General features: G+C 36.8%; 1 protein-coding gene across 1 annotated transcript; it reads right to left on the minus strand.

Annotated features, from left to right (window-relative positions):
• Positions 1-2,911: 2,911 nt before the first annotated feature.
• LOC121246724 (cysteine-tryptophan domain-containing zinc finger protein 7-like) lies at positions 2,912-13,290 on the minus strand. The gene is given in 12 exon segments (XM_041144974.1): positions 2,912-3,666; positions 4,426-4,583; positions 5,144-5,236; positions 5,239-5,303; positions 6,304-6,461; positions 6,600-8,485; positions 8,572-9,014; positions 9,196-10,547; positions 10,652-11,032; positions 11,157-11,284; positions 11,381-11,453; positions 12,781-13,290. Coding segments are annotated over 12 exon segments (5,061 nt in total). The 5' UTR covers positions 12,886-13,290; the 3' UTR covers positions 2,912-3,447.
• Positions 13,291-20,506: the final 7,216 nt, after the last annotated feature.

The raw sequence follows: 20,506 nt of genomic DNA on the forward strand, positions 1-20,506 counted from the left end.
TATGCATTGACTTGTAAGTGATAGAATCACAAATAATATCAGTTCTAAGAGATTGAGAATTAGTCCGTCAATGTTTTTTTCTTCTCTATATGTGCGAGACAGGTAATTTGCTTGTGTACATGCTCTGTAACAATATGTGCGCAGTTTCTTTTTCTTCTCTTTATTTCACTCTTCTGGGAACATCAACTGCATGCCAGGTGACAGATAAAACGAAGGTTGCCATGTCAAGGGAATTTGATCATACAAAGCCGCAAAGACCAAATTCTGGATCTTTTCTTGTTTTCTTTCTTCTTTTTTCCCCAATTGTAACCTTCTTTTATTTTATCTAAATCTGAGCTCACTACTACCTTGGAAATCATTCAACAATTCAGGTTTAACTTTGGAATTTTTCACTTAAAGGCATGTTTGGACAGGCAAAGAATTCTCAAAATTTTCAAAACTTCTCATTATTTCATTTCCAAACAACACTCAAATACAAAATATTTTTTAATTTTAAACTTTCAACTTTTTCATTTAATTATTATTCAGACACAAAACCCAATTCAATTTTTACAAATTTGAAAACAAAACACAAAATACAATACAACTTTTACAAATTTCAAAATATATATATAAATTATATTAAAATAATTTTTTAACTTTATAATATTTTTATTCAATTTTTTCTCTCATTTTCCAAAACCCAATAAAACATCTTGGCTCCAATCATTTCACTACCATTCCAGCCATTCTAAATGATCTTGGATACGCTTTGTTTTGATGCATGATGAAAATACAAATCCCATGCAAAACCCATGAACAAATCAAACTATTGATATCCATCATCCATGACATGCTCCACTGTATATAAACAAACTTCTCAACATGTTTTGAGGCTAGAGTTCATAAGACACTTTGTTGTTGATTATATCTCTGAGACACCCACGACCATCAAAATAACCAATCCTTGCTATATTGAACGTAATCCACAAATAGATCATACAAATCTCACAATCAGAATACAAGGTACACAAGTTTCACTTGTTTTGAACAAATAATACCTGGGGACACTACAAAACCATGATATAGAAAAGAAGGGAAGGAAAAAGCTTTAGCAAATAAAAAAACTTTGATTCTTTTATCATGTAAACTATAACATCAACTGTTTTTGTGCACAGCGTTCTCAGAACAGAAATGCACATCGAGCTGAGCTTTTATTACAATCTACAGATTCTATACTGAAACGAATGATACATAAATAGGAGTGGAAATTTAGATAGAAACAGGGAGAGCCTATGTGAAATCTGTTCATCAGTACTCGCTGCTGCTTGTCATCAAGTCAATGCACCCCATTCATTAACCTAAAACCAACATTCTGCCAGCTTAACAATCAATATTCGTTGCATAGATTCTGCTTAACTACCAGCTACTGAACAACCAACTGCTAGAGAAGCAATGATGTTCCCCCTCACCACAATTCACGAAATTCAATTCTATGACAAACATACAATCAAAACCTTCGTCAATGTTTCCATCACTTTGCAAGATTCTGAATGTGCAACACTGTCTACACTAATAACAGCAATATAAGCAAGACTTTGAACCACGTCCAACATATTCCAGATACTTGCTAGTCTGAATAATAGAAAAAGGCAACTAGGACAAGCAAATACCGAACACCACCACCACTAAGTTCCTAGGAGTTGCTACTTCTATACAACTACACGGAGTAGTTGTGCTTCACAAAATACCCACACACACACACACACACACACACACACAGAACATCATTGTGTGAAATAAGAATTAGAAGTCCTTAGTGAGGGAAGAGCAGAAACAGGGTTAACATGGAAGAATAATCTAAGCATAAAATATGTAACCCACTCTCATCCTGTCACCTCTGTGAATTTCCAAGATCAGTTTTCCATTACCTATCTGCTTAATCATAGATCTTGCAATCAAGAGATACCCACCAATTAATAGTCCTTTGTAGCAGTTATATCAGTACATTTTTGTTATCCGCACATAACACCAAAGACTTGGTTGTGGTCCTTACAGATATATCTTTTTTCTTACGAGTAAACTTGGTTGAGGCCACTACAGATATAGGTAGGTAAAATATCCATTCATCAATAGTTGGCATGCATCCCCAATACATAATTCTCTAAACTTGCTAATAATAGTGACAAAAACGTAACTCAAGTTGACAGACATTATTTTCTCAAGCCACTGGCACTTAACTGGCCTGGGCTATCTAATCATGGTGAAACTTGATTGCGGGGCAAGGGGGGAGGAATTGCCACAGCATAATATCAGGTTCAATTAAAACTGAATATTAGGGAAGGAGAAGCACTCGACAGAAGTAAGATTATATTTCCTTGTACGAAGATCAGTAAAAAAAGGTAAGCATAACATTAATGAGAAAAAAATTGAACACAAATCGCAAACTCTATCTCAACTGAAAATGACAAAATAATAAAGGTAAAAATACCTCCAATCTGTTTCTCGGAGGAACTTACATCGTTCCAATCCCTAAATGCCACATTTATTGCAAGAAAGAAAGACAATATGGCTTGAGCTCTTACATATCTATGCAGGACTACTGCTAGCAAGAACTGGAATATTTGTGTCCTCATCCAAGCATCTATTTACTCAATTGTTGTCAAAAGAAACCAATACCATCCTGTGATGTATAAAGCACATAAATATACGTAAAGTGAAAAAAATTGCAATAGGAAATCAAATTTTTTCTCAATAAGAAAGCAAATTAACCTTGCAATAAAATATTATAACTTTCTTAACCTTAGCAGCGGAAATTAATTGAAATCTGAACCACTAGAAACAACGGGAAGTTAAGTAACACCTGTACATAAGTATACATTATTCACCAAAAAAGAAAAGAATAGAAACAGAAGCTCCTCAGAAAATGCCATTTTGATGAAATGAAAGATTACATACCTGCAGACTCTTATTATCTCTTTGGATTTCCATTCCCTTAAATTTCGACAAATGATATAAAAAATGAAGTACTTCACAGAAAATTGACTGACCATCACTATATCAGGATTCAACCTCCTCAAAATGGTTGCCTATACAATTTCATATCTCTGTAAATATTTTTTTCCCCTCGAGCTCCAATCAATGGGCCAAAAGAATATATAGAACCGGCTAATACATAACCTCCAAATTGTGTTAACGAACAAGTAAGAATTCCATGCCTCTTTTCCCAGCCCATGAAACTTGAGGTGCCCTTGTCCATGTCAAGAACTAGGTGAACATTCAAAAATACATTACAAAATTTGCTAATCTCACTTTGTACACATGTACAGAGGGGTAGTGAACATTCTGCGACCTGTCTCTTTGCAGGTTTCCAATGGCAGGTCTATGTATGCATCTTTTTCCCCTTATTTCTCCTCATGCCCACTCACTATTGGAAACAAACTGGAAAAAAATATATATAGGGTTCACTTATTCTCTTGTGCCACCAAAACTTGAACGACTTATGGCCTCCATTGCAATCCGAACCAAACGTACTAGTTCCTCTACATCTTGGAAGCTGAAATCAAGGACCCTCTTAACAGAAGTAACACAATCCCTTATTTGTTCCTCTTCCAAGCTTACATTAGTGGCTGCAATTGCATTATGGGATTTTCTAAAGGCCTCCATAGCAGACTCTGCATCCTGTGTCTGCAGAACAATCAAACGGTAAATTTATCTCACGTGCCAAACATAGTCTTCACAAGATATGAACAAAAAGCCAGAAGAGATAGCATCCATTGTTCCGTATGATACATCCAACCACCGTATAATCTACCCATCCATAATCTTTAATGAAAACTAATTTAATCTTAATATGAATCTACAAAGGATGGAATATTAGACTGCATTACATTGGACTATCAAGAATTATGGGAAACCAAATTTAGAGAATTTGGATGATATAAAAAAATCATTCATGAATTTTTTTTTTTTTTTTTTATAAGTAAAAAATGCACGAATTTTTAAAAACATAAACAGCCTACATCAAAACCTTTCAGGCAAAAAAAAAAATGGATATTTTAACTTTATATCTCCATCAACGCAACCCTTTGTTCCAAGCAGAATATGTACTACAATGCAAGCGTTGGACCATTCTCATTTGTATTTCCAACACTTCAACCCAGCATCATGATATGATACTAAAAATCAAGACTCCAGAACAAATGGTGAACATATCCATTTTTTATCGGTAAACAGAATTTTATTGATCATGAGAATAGACAACAGCCCAAGTTTTTTTTAATAAGTTAAAAATAAACTTTATTAATGAGAATAGGCATAGCCAAGGGACAATAGGCAAGAGCCCAAGTATAAATGACGAATATATCCATTGAAAGCTCCTCAAGAAAACAATGGACAATTTATATGAAATAAAGCGGTTATTTTACAAAAGATTAATCAACTTACAAAGTCAAGCAGCCGAACAAAATTTGGGCGGTTTCGCGCAGCAATGATTTGGTTTCCAGCAACATGAGAAGCAGTACCTTTAGATAAACTACCCTTATCCACAGTCGTCTGATTGTTTAAGTTATCAACATCTGAAGCAGAAGATGATGGAGATTCACCTAAATGAATGGGTAAACAAAGACAGTTACATAATTTATTTACGTCACTTTTAGAAGCATGTGTGCATCCTTCCTTTTACTTGGTTACACGAAAATAAATTTTTTTATTAGTATTTTTTATAAGTGGTTATAGTTAGATAAATTAGCCTCATACTATGTTTTATTACACTATAATATTTTTCAATATTTACAAAAAGATAATTGACACTCTTTGGGAAAATAGATATCAACAGCAGTTTGGCAAAAGAATGCGTAGACATCATTTAGGCCCCGTTTGGATGGTGAAAGTGTTTCATCTCATCTCATCTCATCATTACAACTTTTTCAAATTTCCAAACAAAATATAATAAGCAATTCAATTTTTTCAATTCTCAAAACAATAATAATATTAAAAGATAAGATTGCAACAATATTTTATTCAACTTTCATCTCAACTCACTATCCAAACGGCACCTTAAACAAAGAAGTGTACACTACACCCAAAGTTGGCAATTTATTGTATGATATAAGAGCCCAAACAAGCCTGAAAATATAGCTGTTACATGCCCTTAATTTATTACCTTGCGGAACCACTTGTAAAGTTGCTTGCAATTCATGCCGATCTCTGCTTATACTAGAATGTTTACAATAAACCACCCTCATGTATGCCACCCCAAGCATTTGTAGGCCAAAGCAGCAGCAGCCATCTCTTGGCGTGTTTCATATTGAAGAGCACAGAGTCTGAAGAAACACAAGGTTCAGCATATAACCCCAGACAGGCAGGTGGAACAGAAATTAGGTCTTTAAAATAGTATAGTGCTGTGAGAATCACACTTGTTATTGTGCTGCAACTGTGTTGATTTGCAATAACTTTCTCACTCTGGGAAAAAAATACTAACAACGTCCAGCTCTAAAGTTAATGACATAATTGAGCTATCGCCGAGATCATTAATCAGAATAACCAAAAACTAAACACCAAGAGTTAAAAATTGGAACCATAACAGACATGGTCTAATATGTGGCTAAGCTAAGACAAGCCAAATATCCAGCTGCTGGGTCCCAGCTCAGAAAGAGTATTGATCTTAGCTTGAGTATCCCACAAATGAAGCCAAGCTTAAGCAGCTGGGTTCGTCTTCCGACGTTTAGACTACAAATAAGCCTGTTAAATGCCATCTCCTCAGACTTGGTTTGAACAATTAATAAGCTTAAGCCAGTCTAAGTCATTCAGTTCGTCTTCCAGTGTTTACGCTACAAACAAACTATTAAAACATGATACGGCTTGTATTGAAAAATTTAATATTCTAAAAGTCATGCTTTAAGTCCACAGGCTAGTTCATATGAGAAAGATTTGTTTAATCCCAATATTTTAATACGTTCTAAACACAATTTCCTCCTTAATACACGGGAGAAAAAAAGAGAGAGAGTAATTGCCCTTTGCATCCTTGAATTGCTACCCCTTTTGCAATGTGCACCATAAACTACCAATAGGTTTCGATGCGCATACTCATTAAGATCTGCCCATTAAGATTACATCACGTTCATCTTAAAGGTCAGATCTTAATAGATAGTGCGCGACAATACCGTTGGTAGTTCAGGGAGCATAATGCAACATTTCGCAATTTGGGATGTACATTGCAAAATGGGTGGCAGTTCATAGGTAGAAAAAGTAATTTACTATAAAACAACAAAAGCAAACTCAGGAGGAAAGTGTGTTTTCTCAAAACTTTCAAGTGCCACTTACTCGCAAAGTTTAGCTGCAGTGCCATACGCTTGGATTGGGTTCATCTCCCCTTTTCTGCCACTCTCACCATTGCAAGTTTCTAGAAGTGAAGCTCCTTGAAGAAACTTTAAGGCAGCTTGGAAGTAAGCCTCATTACTTTCAAAACCAAAGCAAGAGCTCTGTGAAAGATATTGAATCCATTTCAAGAGTAAGAATAATAGGAAACACAAAATATCAAACATAGGAAAACAAAAGGTAAACAGATAATAAGATTAAGCTACTTAAAACAAAGAAGATAATATGGGTACGACAGGAACCTTAAGACGATCTGCAGTGTCTCTAAGAACTTTGGCTTCTTTCAGGGTGTTTGTAGCAGCCTGGCTGGAGGAAATCATTCTCACAGGACTTGAGGCATTGATATCTCTAACCCCTTGGCTATCAGGCAGATGATGTCCCAAACTGTGTTCAACTCCATTGTTATCAACATTCCCAGAATCTTTTAATGCCTTTGACACATCACCAGGTGCACCAACAGGACATACATCCAATTTCTGGAGTCCTGGTACAGGTCCACAACCCAGGGATATTTTTTCTAGTTTACCCTCACCGTAAGAAAGCAAGAACTTAGATTTCCCATTTTTTAGTGCTCTTTTTGTCGAGTCAGCTTTACTTTCACCCCCAAAATCCTGAATCAGGCTCTGTTCAGGGCCAAGCTTCCCATTTTTCCTACATGGAGCATCCATTTTCAAATCTGAACCATCATGCTCTTTTTCTTTTAACTTGGTGTCAATTCGACTCTCACCTGACCATTGTCCTAAAGAATTTCTCCGACTAACATGATTCTTCTCGTCCTTGGGAAACTTAATGCAAGGGTTTTTAGGAGAACTGTCTTTAACATCAGCTGTTGTCTCAAAAACATTTATCTTATCTCTATCAAACTCAGAAATGGAACTGCTGCTCTTGCCCCTAGATCGCGAGGGGGTATCCTTTCCAGATTTCTGAAGAACTGCATTGTCACGGTGGTTCTTCTTCACTTGAACCACATCATAGCTATGTTCTGCAACACGCACATCATTGAGGAACTGGACATTTTGCTCAACAATATCAACAGTGCCATTAAGCAAATGGCTATTCCCAATGTCAGAAAAAGGCTTGGCTTTACCACTGAATTGGCGACTAGCATCTCTATTCCTATACTCTAGTGCAGAAAATTTATGGGATTCAGAATGAATCAAAGTCCCAGAAAGATTGATCACAGCATTACTGTCCCCATCTGAGCATCTTTTGAAATCACCCATGCCAGGGAGACCAGTTTTCATTGCATCGTCTTTCCCAGTATTGTCTGTAAAGTCCCCTCTTGCTAAATTAGAGGATCTCAAAGGAGAAGATGAAACCGACTCCACAGGAGAGCCTTTCATGTCTTCAACATTGGCTCTAGTCCTATAGGATCCTGAAACCTTTGAAGAGCTTGAATTGGCTGCCGCTGAAACCTGTCCAGATCCCAAATCCCTCCTCAACGAATCCACAACTTTCTGAGTCTGTTCCAATGCAATCTTCTTTTTATGTTTCCGGAGCTGCTGGTCCTTATCATTTCTCCTAGATTCTTGCAAACCAACCGGATGATCGCTAATGTCTGACAAGATAACTCCTGGCATCTTACCTTTTTTGTTTAACTTATCATCTGCATCACTAGTGCTAGACTCCTTCACCTGAGTCTTCGAGAATCTGAACTTCTTGTCCTTCCTGAATCCACTTTCACTACTTACTTCTTTCTCATATACCCTGCCATCAGGTATAGAATTTTGAAATGTATCTATCTCATTTTCATTATACTCCTGACTCTTCATTTTCCTTTTCTTCACAGATGCATCTTTTTTGCTAGACACTTGCATTCCCAAGGACCCACCATCAGATGAGACCTGTGCTTTGTATCCCAGTTTCTTAAGAGACTCTAGCACCTTGTCATTGACATCACATTTTTTGTCTTCAGATAACAATTCATCATATTTATGGGTATCCTTTCCACTTCTCATAGTAGGCATTGCAGTACTTGAATTGATGTGCACCCTCCCAAGGTCCATTTTGGATGTCAGATGTTTATCGGCACGCATATCATCTGTCCTGGACTTCTTAGAGGTTCCACATCCATATTCATCAGTCTCCCTCTTGCTTTTCATTTTTATTTTTCTCACATCACCTGCAGCTGTTTGGGGCCCCAAACACACAGAGTTACCTACTTTTCCCAAATAGTCAGACAGCCACATATAATTATTAAACTGAAACACTTACCTCCATTAATTGGCTTTTCTCTCTGATTCAGCATGTCTTTTTCCACAACCAAGTCGTGCAATGTGCTCAAAGCTTGAGAACTAGATCTCTTCATCGGATTTGGTTCTACATGATGCTGGTTTGCGCCATTTAAGCTTCTGCTTTTCACTGTTTCTTGTACATTATTCTTTGCAGAGTTTGAGATCTTGTAGTGGCCACCAATGGTTACTGCATTTGCTCTTTCCTTGAAACCATGTTTTTTCTTTACTTGATTAGAGATGGCATGGGAACTCAAATTCTGGTGACTCTCAAGATGTTGAACATCACCAAAGGATGCTCCCAGTGCAGTTCCAGTGACATGATTTGGCAAGTTGTTCTGAATCTCAGAAACTGGTAAATGATACAACGCATTGAGGGCTTTTGTTGTCTCCTCCTCACTAATGTCACATCGGTTCATACCATGCCTGTTAAAACAATTCAAGAGCACAATGAGAAGTTACCAACATGCATACTTGTTATGCACACACACACACACACACACAAACACATTCACAAAGAGAAAGAGCATTGCGCTTGGAACATTGGTTACAGTCAACATGTTGGTTTACCCAGCTATGTTAACTCCAAAAGGAAGAAGAAACTTACAGCCAATTTAGCATGCCACACAACCATTTATCAGGTAGTTGCTCTGGCTTTGTACCATAAGGAAGAAGCCTCCACTTCTGACAACTGTCACACTGTACCCAATGTTCTTCTATAACTACAGGAACCACCATTGTTGGTGCCATCTCAGAAGTGAGACCATTTTTTGCAATAGGACATACTGTTGAAGCATTTTTGTTAGATGCCCCAGATACTGACTGCTTATCAACTTTCTGACTACTTGATCTTCCCTTTCTTTTATCCAAGAACACATTTTGTTGCATTTCAAAATCACCCAGTTTAGTATCTTTAGGTCTATCACCCCAAGGCCTCCCCACTGGATCCATTTGATTATCTATCTCTTTCAAATTCATAGGTGATATTGAATCTCCATGACCATCTTTGCCCTTATTATCCTTCTGTGACTTTTTCCTTCGAACTTTACTATTAGAGTCAGTAACACCATAACTAGTACTTTTTTTATCATGTGGTTCTACGCTTGTAAGAAGACTCAAGCTTTCCTTTGTTGAAACAGCCGCTGGCTTGCCGTTACTTTGCGCCCATTTTGACTTATTGTTGCCTTCAAATGACAACCTTTCTGTCTTAAAAGGAACATTAACGTCATCATCTTCATGAAATTTAGCTTTGCAGCCAACCTTCTCGTTTCGAGGATTTAGATCTTCCATACATTTGGCCTCATCGGAGTAACCTTTTACAGAGGCAGAAATTATCAGACCATAGCCATCATCCTTACAGTCAAGTAAATGAGAACTTGCCACATTATTTCCATGAAATTTCTCCACTAAACCACCCCTAGGATTTCGCTTCTCACTCTTGCCACGTTCCTGGCCAGATATCGACTCTGAAGATTCCTCTTTCACTAATTCAGAGTAAAGTATTTTATCTTTCCCACCATCCTCGTTACTCTCCCATGAAACTTCAGAAGCCCCACCAGCTGGTTTGACAGACTCACAAACATCAAATGCTGACTTGGAAACCTGTGTGCATTTCAAGTTACCGGAGAAAAGCTCCTTTGCTTCCATGCTTTCATCTACTGATATTTTCTTCATTTCTAATGTCGTTTCATCCTCAAAATCTGTATCATTGGGACACTTCAATTCTACCAGTCTTTCACTTTTCCCCACTGATTTCGTTCCTTTTTCCTTTAACACTTTGTTATTTCCTCTCATTGAAACCGACCCATCTAATAACAAAGCAGAGTGTTCTTGATGACCTTTGAGGGGTGGCATGGGTTTACTTACACAACACACTTTTTCATTTCTCATCAAGCAAAGCAGACTGTCATGAAGAGGTGATATGAGTACACCCCCAAGAATGGGGAGGGACGTCATTTCCTGTTTAGCAAATAAATAAATAGCATCAAACATAAGCAGATCATTTGAGTTCTATCTAGTGGCAAAGTTACATAATATCCATAAAATAATAAACAAACCATTACCCAGATGATGCTAGTCGGAGACTTATCAATAGTCTCTTGAGATATGGGTGACGTTCCTCCACTATCCTCCAGGCTGTTCCCCATTGATGAGGATGGAGAGTAATCAAGTCCAAGACCACTATAAATTGCGGCATTCTTCTGTCCAGAGTTATCAGAACCCACTTTTATTCGAACTTTAAGTATTCTTTGATCGGTTGGATTGCCTGGTCCATTGAATGTATCATCTTTTGAGGGACTCTTCTCGGCAACTCGACTTTGTTTGATGGAAACATCTGCAGAAGGAACCCTTGAATTATGCAATTGATGGGCACTACAGGAAGCAGTCCCAAGCCTCAAATATGGGGCTATATTCGAGGGAGCTTTCAAATTCTGAGAGACACCCTGTAAGGTAACATAACCCACAGTGCTCAAGTAAAATAGAATTCCCCCAGCTGGCTAGATGTCAGCCATATACATCTCTTTCCTACCAAATGATCCAAAAGTTAAAAGTAAAAAATCGATATACCTTGATGGGTAGATCATTTGAAGATCTAGGTGCATTGTAGTTTCTTTGTGGACTTTTTGGACGAGACCACTTAGAAGGAGAGCGTTCATAGGTTGGTAAGAATGAGCCATAGGCACCAAATTTTGCCCCTGCCAAATTTATCAAAATTCCCATATTATTATTTTCAAACGCACAAAGAATGCACTTCTCTCTATGAGATACAAATCTCATAACAGGTCACTTACCCAAATTCTCAGCAGAAACCCCGCCTTCAAAATCTTTTTGAAAATGGCCGAGAACATGTTGAATCTTCTCATCCTTTATGAAAGAGAACTAAACTCTTACAAATGACATTTATATAGAAACTAAGATATATAAGTTTATCTATAGCATGTCCAGAATGATCAAAAAGACCAAGTTGTTGGCATTAAGGTAAACTTTTTCAATGTCACGATTTCAGCATACAGTTCCCATATATTAATTATACAAAGTAGTTTTGTCCTATAGTTGCCCACACTTTAACAAACATTTTCATTGCATTCAATAAAGAGTTTCCAAAATGCTTTCACACATTTAAAGGAAGGGACGCCAAAATTCAAAGCTAGAAAAAAGAGGGAGAGTGCAAGAAAAAGGCTATCACATCAAAAATATCAATAATAAAATAACAGTAAAAAAATAAATGGACAGCTGTATTTACTAGTCATATTTTATCGGTTCAAATACCCAACCATAAAATTACTGTTTATTTAACTAATTTGATATCTAATATATTTTGAATTCTCTGGCCAAACTTTAACTTAGGGCAGGTTTGGGGCCTTAGATGAGACACAATCTCATCTGATCTCATTTCATCTCATCCCATCTTATTCCCAAACTTTATTCAAATAACAAATTTTCAAACTAATCATTACAACTTTTTCAAACTTTCAATTAAAAAATAAAAAACAATTCCAACTTTTTCAAATCCTCAAACAAAAATAATATTATAAAACTTTCTATTACTCATCCTTCCAGCACGAGAGATCATCTAATCAACTAAAGTAAGTCTTGAAACCTTACTGTGGGATTTAAGTTTTTTATAAAAAAAAAAAAAAAAATAGGTCCAAGTTCCCTCAGATGTTTCTCCAAATAAGAACGGGTTAACAATCTGCAGAAGGATTTGCCCTGTTCAAACAAAATTCCTAGAATAAAACCAAAATCAAGAGCTTCTCCACAGTTGCTTAACAATTTACCGCATACTCAAATACGTATTGGGCATAAATATGCAATCTTTATATCTGTGAAAAAATAACCTACGAACATTCTACAGCTTGAAGAATAAAATTTAAACGTTTATAGGCAGCTTTCAGTTCCATTTTGCTCCACAAGGTCAATGACAAAATGTACCAATTGACAATTCCTCTTTTTTTGTACCACATCGAGTAAAAGCTAAAGATTCAAATATTCAACCTCCTGATCAAACAATTTCCGTGGACCAAAAAAACTGTTACTTTCCATTATACTATTCAACACACAAACGCCACAACAGAACTTGAACCTCGAACCAACAGATAGATAAAAGAAATCGAATTTCTTCAAAACCAAGATTAACTGCAAAGGAAAATAATTAAGCGATTATCCAACGGAACACAGAAGAAGCCCTTACAATGTAAGAGAGAGCGATGTCAGGATCAATTTTCTTATCGTCGTCATCCTTGAAATAGAGAGCCTCGCCTTCCTCGAGCTCGGTAATCCCTTCCATATCCACCATCCCACCCAAACCCTAATCCTTGCCCAAACCCCAAAACCCTAACACCCCCTAGCACACTCTCCTTCCCTAAAGTCTAGCATCACAGAATCCCAAACCCAGCACACACCAAAACAAGATTGTAAAAATAAAAAAATAAAATCAAAGCTCCCAAAGCCTAACCTGATCCCTCCTCCGAAACACAGACCCTCATTGAGATTTCGACAAATAAATCAACAATTACCGAATTGAATAACAGTTAACTCTCCATTGAAATCCACGATCAAGAAACGATACCGGACGGGCGGGTATGCGATCGAGCTGGTCGTTGGAAACCGGAATCAGAATTCTCCCACTTTGTTGGCCTGGTTTTCGTTTGATGTCCCAAGAGCAGGCAAAAAAAAAAAAAACTGGGGATGTCGTCGTCGGTCTTTGGTCGTTTATTATTATTATTATTATTATTCCTTTGTGTTTAATTTCTTTTAATTTTGGTGCTTTCGGAATAATAACATGAGTTCTTATATGGAGTAGCCATTATAGCGGTTCATACATTACACACTCTACGTAGCTGCCTTTTCTTTTTAATGCAGAACGTGTGTTTTGTTGGTTGGTAGTGTTTTCTTCCCCAATTCGAATATGACCCACAAAACTAGCATTTCGAATAACCATCGACCCCATTTCGATTTGAACCGATCTCGTGTCCCCATCCATCGTCCCCCTCCCTCTTGTCGCCCAGCACGGTAGCACCCTCGAGCGTCGTGGTCCCTCTGGTCACCCAGCACCCACAACTCGTCAGCTTGGCTCTACCCATTGCCACCCATCCTTTTTTCCCTATAGACCATTTTGAACAAGAGGTTTGCGTTAAGAGGAACCCCTCGTTGCCCAGCACCTGCGTTGCCCTCCCTCCACCACTGCCGCCCCATGATGCACTGTTAGGAATTCCGGTCTTGTCCCTAACACTAAGGTCTACTAGCTTGCCTTGATGAAAATGATGACCGAGTGATCTTGCTATTTTGCTTGGCTTTCACCAAAGGAATGGTGTTTGATTAATGGAATAATGAAGATGATGCACTTGGGTAGGCTAAGTGTTTAGGCTAAGGCAAATCAATATGGGTGGTTAGACTTGTTCTTGAGTGAGGTGCCAAGATGATGGAGGCTAGGGTTGAATGGAAGAGATGAAGTTAGGGTTTGTTCTTGGAGAGTGGCGCAAAGTTGATGGAGTGAGAGTGTTCTAAGAGTTGATTAGGGTTGTTTGATGCAATGGGGATAGCTTAGGGGTTGCCCTTGATGTTTGGGCCACTTGGATGGTGATTAGGGTTGGTAAAGTGAAGTGTAACTAGGGTTTTGTGAGGTGGCTAGAGTAGATTTCGAGATTTGGAAGAGTTGGCTTAGGGTTAGAGTTTAGGATGATGCTAGGGTTTGGGAATGAGATGGAAGAGTGAGGCTAGGGTTTGATGGCTAAGGAACAACTAGGGTTGCCGTAGGGTAGGATGGCCAATTAGGGTTTGGAATGTAAGCAACTAGGGTTGCCAAATTGGTGTAGTGGAATTAGGGTTGGCGAGTTGGAGGGAGTTGGCTAGGGTTGGGTAGTTTGAAAATAGATATGGAAGGATTGTATGATGGTGGGAGTCTTTGAGGGAAGAGGGAAGTTTGAATTTGAATTAGGATGACAAATCAATGTTTGACTTAGAGAGATTGTAGGAAGAGTGATTTAAGGAATTGAAGAGGATTTGCAATTCCTTAAATTAAGGGATTTGAATTTGAATTTGAATTTGAATATGGCAAGAGGATGGAGAGATTTTAGGGGTGTGATTGGGATGAATCAACTTTCCTAAAATTAAAGAAGTTGACTCAAGATGGACTCTTAATGGATGGCTAGGTCAATGGATGATGGAGGCAAGACTCATAAAAGAAAATAATCACCTTATGAAGTCTTGAGGTGGTCGGCTAGGGCTTATGTGGATGATGGGCTAATTATGGTAAGTGACAAAGATGGGAAGATGGGAGGCAAGATGGGTTTGGCTAGGTCAATGGGTAAGATGATGGAGTTAGCGCCTAGGATTTTAGGGAAGTGATGGAGTAGCCGAATATGGTGAGTGGAAGATATATGCTAGGGTTTTATGGAGGTGATGGAGGCAATGTAATTTATGGAAATTAGACTAGGGCAAACAACGAAGTGGTCGACTATTTGGTATGGAATGGATCAAATGGGTAAATGCGTGGATGAAGGCAATGAAGAGTGGATGAACACTATGAATTCTCAAGAACAACTCAAGAACAATTCAAAAACAGTGCACATAAAATAATAAGATCAAAGGATATAAAATGAAAAACAAGAGATGGAATGGAAAATACTCATAAGATTAATGGATCCTTAGAGATTCACGAATTGCACCCTAAAGATGAAAAGAACAATATAGATTGAACCACACTTATTCACGAATTGCAAGGTGTGATCCACTCTTAGGGGATTCACATATTGCACCCAAAAGAGCCCAAGTGCCTTAGCACCGAATGGTGATCTCAAGAACAAAATAGTCTACCCATTAGGGAATTTGCCAAAAAATATGAATGCAAAGCCTAATGGTCCTATTTATAAGGATTACAATTTAGAAACTCCCAATAGGTCCCTTGGAAAATAAATAATTAAATAATAAAAAAATAACATAGTTAGCATGGGCCAGGTTGACCCATGGCATGCATGAGCCATGGGTGGGTTAGGCTGGCCCATGGGCATGGATGGCATGGTTGGCATGGTTGTAGGCATGTGGCTGACAGGGCCTTGGCATGGTCTGGGCGCTGGCATGGCCCAGGCAAGGGCCTAGGCGCTGAGGCTGCATGCTGAGGTTGCTGCCTGGGCGGGCTGGCATGGCTCAAGCAGGGGCGCCGAACGGTCGTTGGGCTACGTGCGCGCACTGGGTAGGCTGGGCGTGCTGCACGGGCTGGCCTGGTCACCAGCCTCACTGGGCATGTCTTGGCAGGCCCCATGGCATGCCCATGGGGCTACTGTGAGGCTATCCAATCTTGTCTTGACATGGCTATTGGCTTGGCCATGGGCCATAAAGCATAGGGTTCTATCATGCACCCTCAACTAGTCGCCCAACACCTGAGACTCGTTGGCCACCCTCTGCCCATCGCTACCAAGCACCCGTGACTCCTAACTTTGTTTCGCTGCCCATTTGCTCAACAACAAGAGGTAACTCCACAATAATGCATGTCTACTTCGGTCTTATTAAGTTTTGCTTGTACTAAGAGAGGTGAAGTTTGGGGCAGATTTTTCTTTTTTCAGAGATGGGTATTGGGCTTAGGGCATGGAGATGGTAAAAGCTGTCAATGAAGAAGGAAAGTAGAAACTCCCTAGGAGCCAGAGATCGTAAAAAATGTCTATATATATTTATTTATTTATTAAAAAATATATTCATCATCTATTTTTTCATTATTTTTTCATCATCTTATGATGTGACATTATATGATAGATTCACAAGTGAAATATAATAAATAATTTTCAATCATCTAATGTCAAATCATAAAATGATGAGAAGAATGTGAGAATTGGGATGATGAGTAGCATTACTCTTATTTATTATTGCAATTATGTTAAAAAATTTGTTTATTATAATTAGGTATGTATAAACACGTATGTATTTGCGTCCGAGTTCGTTCCTTCTTCTTGCATCCTTCTGCCGCTAAAAGGTGCGTATTTGTGTGCTTCCAAAGCCAACAAAACGGTACCGTTGCCTAAATTGCCTTCATATGCGTAGTATTCTCTCATAATAGGATCAATTTAACTTAGAATATGAGTTATTTAATGTGAAATAGATAGTATATATTAAATACAATATATAAGTTATTTTGATTTTTCCCTTGTAAATATAACATTAAAATGATTAAAATATTTAACTATTTGGGCTGCATTAGGGATCTTTAAAATTACTTAAATAATTTTATAGAAATGATATTTACAGTCGTAGAAAGCATAAGCGCTGCGTACTTTTTTTGAAAAAAATGAGTAAATATGAAATTTACAAAAAAAAATTAATTTTTTAATAGTCAATCTCATTCTTTTTCAAAATGAATGCACAACATTTGCACAACTCATGTTAGTAAAATACACAATAATATAATAAAAATTACAATGAAATTAACATTCAAACGAAATCAGTTTAGACTGAAGCATAAAAATATTGTTCTCTTTAAGGAGATTCAAGCCCTCTGCGGTGTACAAAGTCTCAGATTAACTGGTGTAGCATAACTTCTCTTGACTTGACTCATCTAGGATACAACAGGCCAATTGATCGTTGTAGAGTCCAAACCAACTCTGCACAAGTGGTTGAGCCCAAAACTTTATCAAAAGAACACCTTTATTTTATCTGGAAATGCTCTAAAAAATATATACTCACTAAACTTATTTTTTTTATCTCACTTTTTCTCAAGTATATGCCACCCCCGTATCGAAAGACCAAACAAATATATATAAACCAGACAAAAAATGACTCTCGACATAGTAGACATAACGGGAAAAAGAATAAATGAGCCAACGTTAACAACCATTTAATGCCAACGTCTACAACTTAAATAAACTTTGTTGAAAACCAAACCCCAAGCAACGACAACTAAATAACAAGCCTGTTGGCACTTAAACATATCTATCTCTATTATATAAGAGGTTATCCCGCATGAATAGTAATTTTCTTGTCCTTCTGTGTTTGTTTCATGTGTGTTGTGTCTTGTCTTTTTTGTCATGTTTCTTTATTCTTTTGTGTTCGTTTTTGTAAGGATATAAATGTCTTAATAGAATGTGGAAGCACCAGTTATTACCACAAGAAGATGAGAACCAAGCTCGGTTTTGTCCTTTTTTCCCTCTCAGTCTTTTCTCTTTCGTCTCTATTCTCTATCCTCTTCTTTGCTCCTTCACTCTTTATTTCGCCTTCATGGACGCCCTATTGAGAAACCATCAAATACCAACATCGAAGCTCAGTAGTTTTGTTTGACACTTCTTCTTCCACTTATGTCCTCTGTACAACCTCACAACAATAATCTTATTCACAGTAACCTAAGCACAACACAACCTCACCATAAATCATCACAACCATCATTGCTAATCACGAAATCACAGATTTGTACAAAACAAAAGCTAAACACAATCTGTTGAAATTTCTAAAGATTCACAAAAAATCATATCCATATACACGATTTGACGGCAACCAACAGAAGCTGGGTATGAGTAAAAAAAATTCAAACACAAACCAAACCCAAACACAATTTGTGAGATGTTGAAATTTCTACAAGTTGAGTAAAAAAATTATAGCGATGTACACGAAAACAAACCAAATTAAAAAACTATTGGTAATATGTGTAGATCTAAACAACAAAATAAGATATTTTTCATATTTCCGTGCGTGGTGGGTGAACATCATACCCAGTTGGATTTATACAAAAAGACCATTACAAAAAATACCAATCCGATTTTTCTCACATCATTACAAAAAATACCACTCGAATTTGTACCAAACAAATCTCTTCAAATTTTGAAGGATTCGTAAAGAAAATTTCTAACAAAGAAACCGACACAGAGAGAGGAAAAGATGAAAGGAAATAATAAAAAAAAAAAATCTTTTTAAGGACTCTAGACGGAGATGTTTAGATCTAAAAAAAAACAATACAGATCCAAAAAATATCCCTTCAAATTTATATAAACTCACTACATATATCATATCCATTTACACTGACATACTAATGTACATCAAAACAAACCAAATTGAAAAACCATTAGTAATATGTGTAGATCTAAGACATCCTTAGACCCAGACGCAATGCTGCCATTTTCGTCGTCTATGTTGAAATCAGAGGCTATTTTCTTTAATTTTCTGCAGGCTTTCGATTGTTCTTCGTCGATAAATGAGTGATGCAGTGGAAGGGCTCAGGATAATTTTGATCTTCAAGCTTTCGGTAATGAGATAGAGACAGAGACGGAGAGTGAGTGAGGGAGAGAGAGAGATGTTGGAGAAAATGGTGAGGGTCGGTGTCTAAGGAGAAAAAGGAAAGAGAGAGAAGAGAAAGTAAGATAGGATTAGGTAAAATTTGGATGAAAGCTTAAAAGGTAGTGATATATACTATTTACTATTCTTTTAATAATCTTTAAAACTATTTACTATTCATTTATTTTTTTTAATTTGTTTCTTTGCATATCAAGGGTGCTATGGGCAAGGGCATACGTGCCTTGCACGTAGCTCCTCACTAGTATCAATATAAGGTACTTGAATGCAGGCACTTAAAGTGGAAGAAATTAACGGTAAAAAAAATAAATATTATTAAAAAATTACTAACCATTCATGATTGTATTTAATATTATTTATAATTTTAAAAACTCTTTAATGATAAAATTAGATTATTTTGATTTTACATATTAAAATACTTTTTAGTCTCAAATAAGTTAAAAAATACGTTTGAAAAAAATCATCATTCATCAAATACGTTTTTCCAGATAATGTGGAACGCGGTTCCACTTTAAAACAAAGTTATCAACATACGAAAATATATATACAATTTTCAAATAATTAAAGTTTTACCCTTTGGTTTTATCACAGGCACAATACTACAACTTTTAAATAACTATTTATGTCATTACTAACTCAAAAAGTACTTTTGTATATTGTTTTCAAACAAATATAATATGTTTGAGAGTGATTTAGATCTATAGTTATCAAACAGTAAATAATTTTTTAATAATAGAACTTATTTCTTAACCTCTACAACTATATATTTAAACTAAAAACTAGATTATCTACCACAATCCAAAACATACACTCAATTCACTCCATTCATAATACTATAAAAAAGAAGTTTAACAATTGTGGATGTATTCGTGACACAAATATTATTGCTAAAATGGTATTCGAAATATTTAGGTCATGTTTAGAAAGTGAGATGGGTTGACAACATATCATCTCATCTCATCTTAAAACTTATCATAATTTATTTTCTAAATCATTATAAAATAAATTTTATAATATTTTTATTCATTTTTTTATTTGCTTTCTTACAATTCAATAAAACATATTATCTCAAATTATTTCAGTATTATTAACATAATTCTCATATAATATCATTTCATTTTCCAATCATGCCCTTAAATACCATGACTCCCACGCGCTCTTGGTTTAGAGACGAGCTACCCCGGTTGAGGCAGTATCATTGGTGATCAAATCATTATACTGCCATAAGGATGGCTTGCAAACGAGCCATTTTCAAGATCGATTGAGCATATGAAACGTCTTTCCTTAAGATAGAAATACCACAAGCCACCTATGCAACATGGCACGATTTAGTTTTGAAAGGGGTGGTTCATGAGCCACATTCACACGAGGGCTCTTTATCCATTCTGAAAAGAGAGCGGCTATACATCAGCCGCACTCTCCACACACTTCAATGTAATTTTTTTTTAAACGCAGCACAAGATGTGCTGCGGCTGTAGCACACAGTAAGCTGCAATATATATTTTCCCTTCTGAAAATGGTGGCATGTGGGCTACTTTCTTTTTTAAGTAGCTCATGTTCCCTTCTAAAATGGCTCAGGTTCATTTTTAAAATATATAAACTTCTAACTGTTCTTATTATTATTCTTTTATTTTTTTTATACTTTTGCT

The sequence above is a fragment of the Juglans microcarpa x Juglans regia genome, chromosome 1S (assembly GCF_004785595.1).
Source record: "Juglans microcarpa x Juglans regia isolate MS1-56 chromosome 1S, Jm3101_v1.0, whole genome shotgun sequence".
Classification (NCBI taxonomy): domain Eukaryota; kingdom Viridiplantae; phylum Streptophyta; class Magnoliopsida; order Fagales; family Juglandaceae; genus Juglans; species Juglans microcarpa x Juglans regia.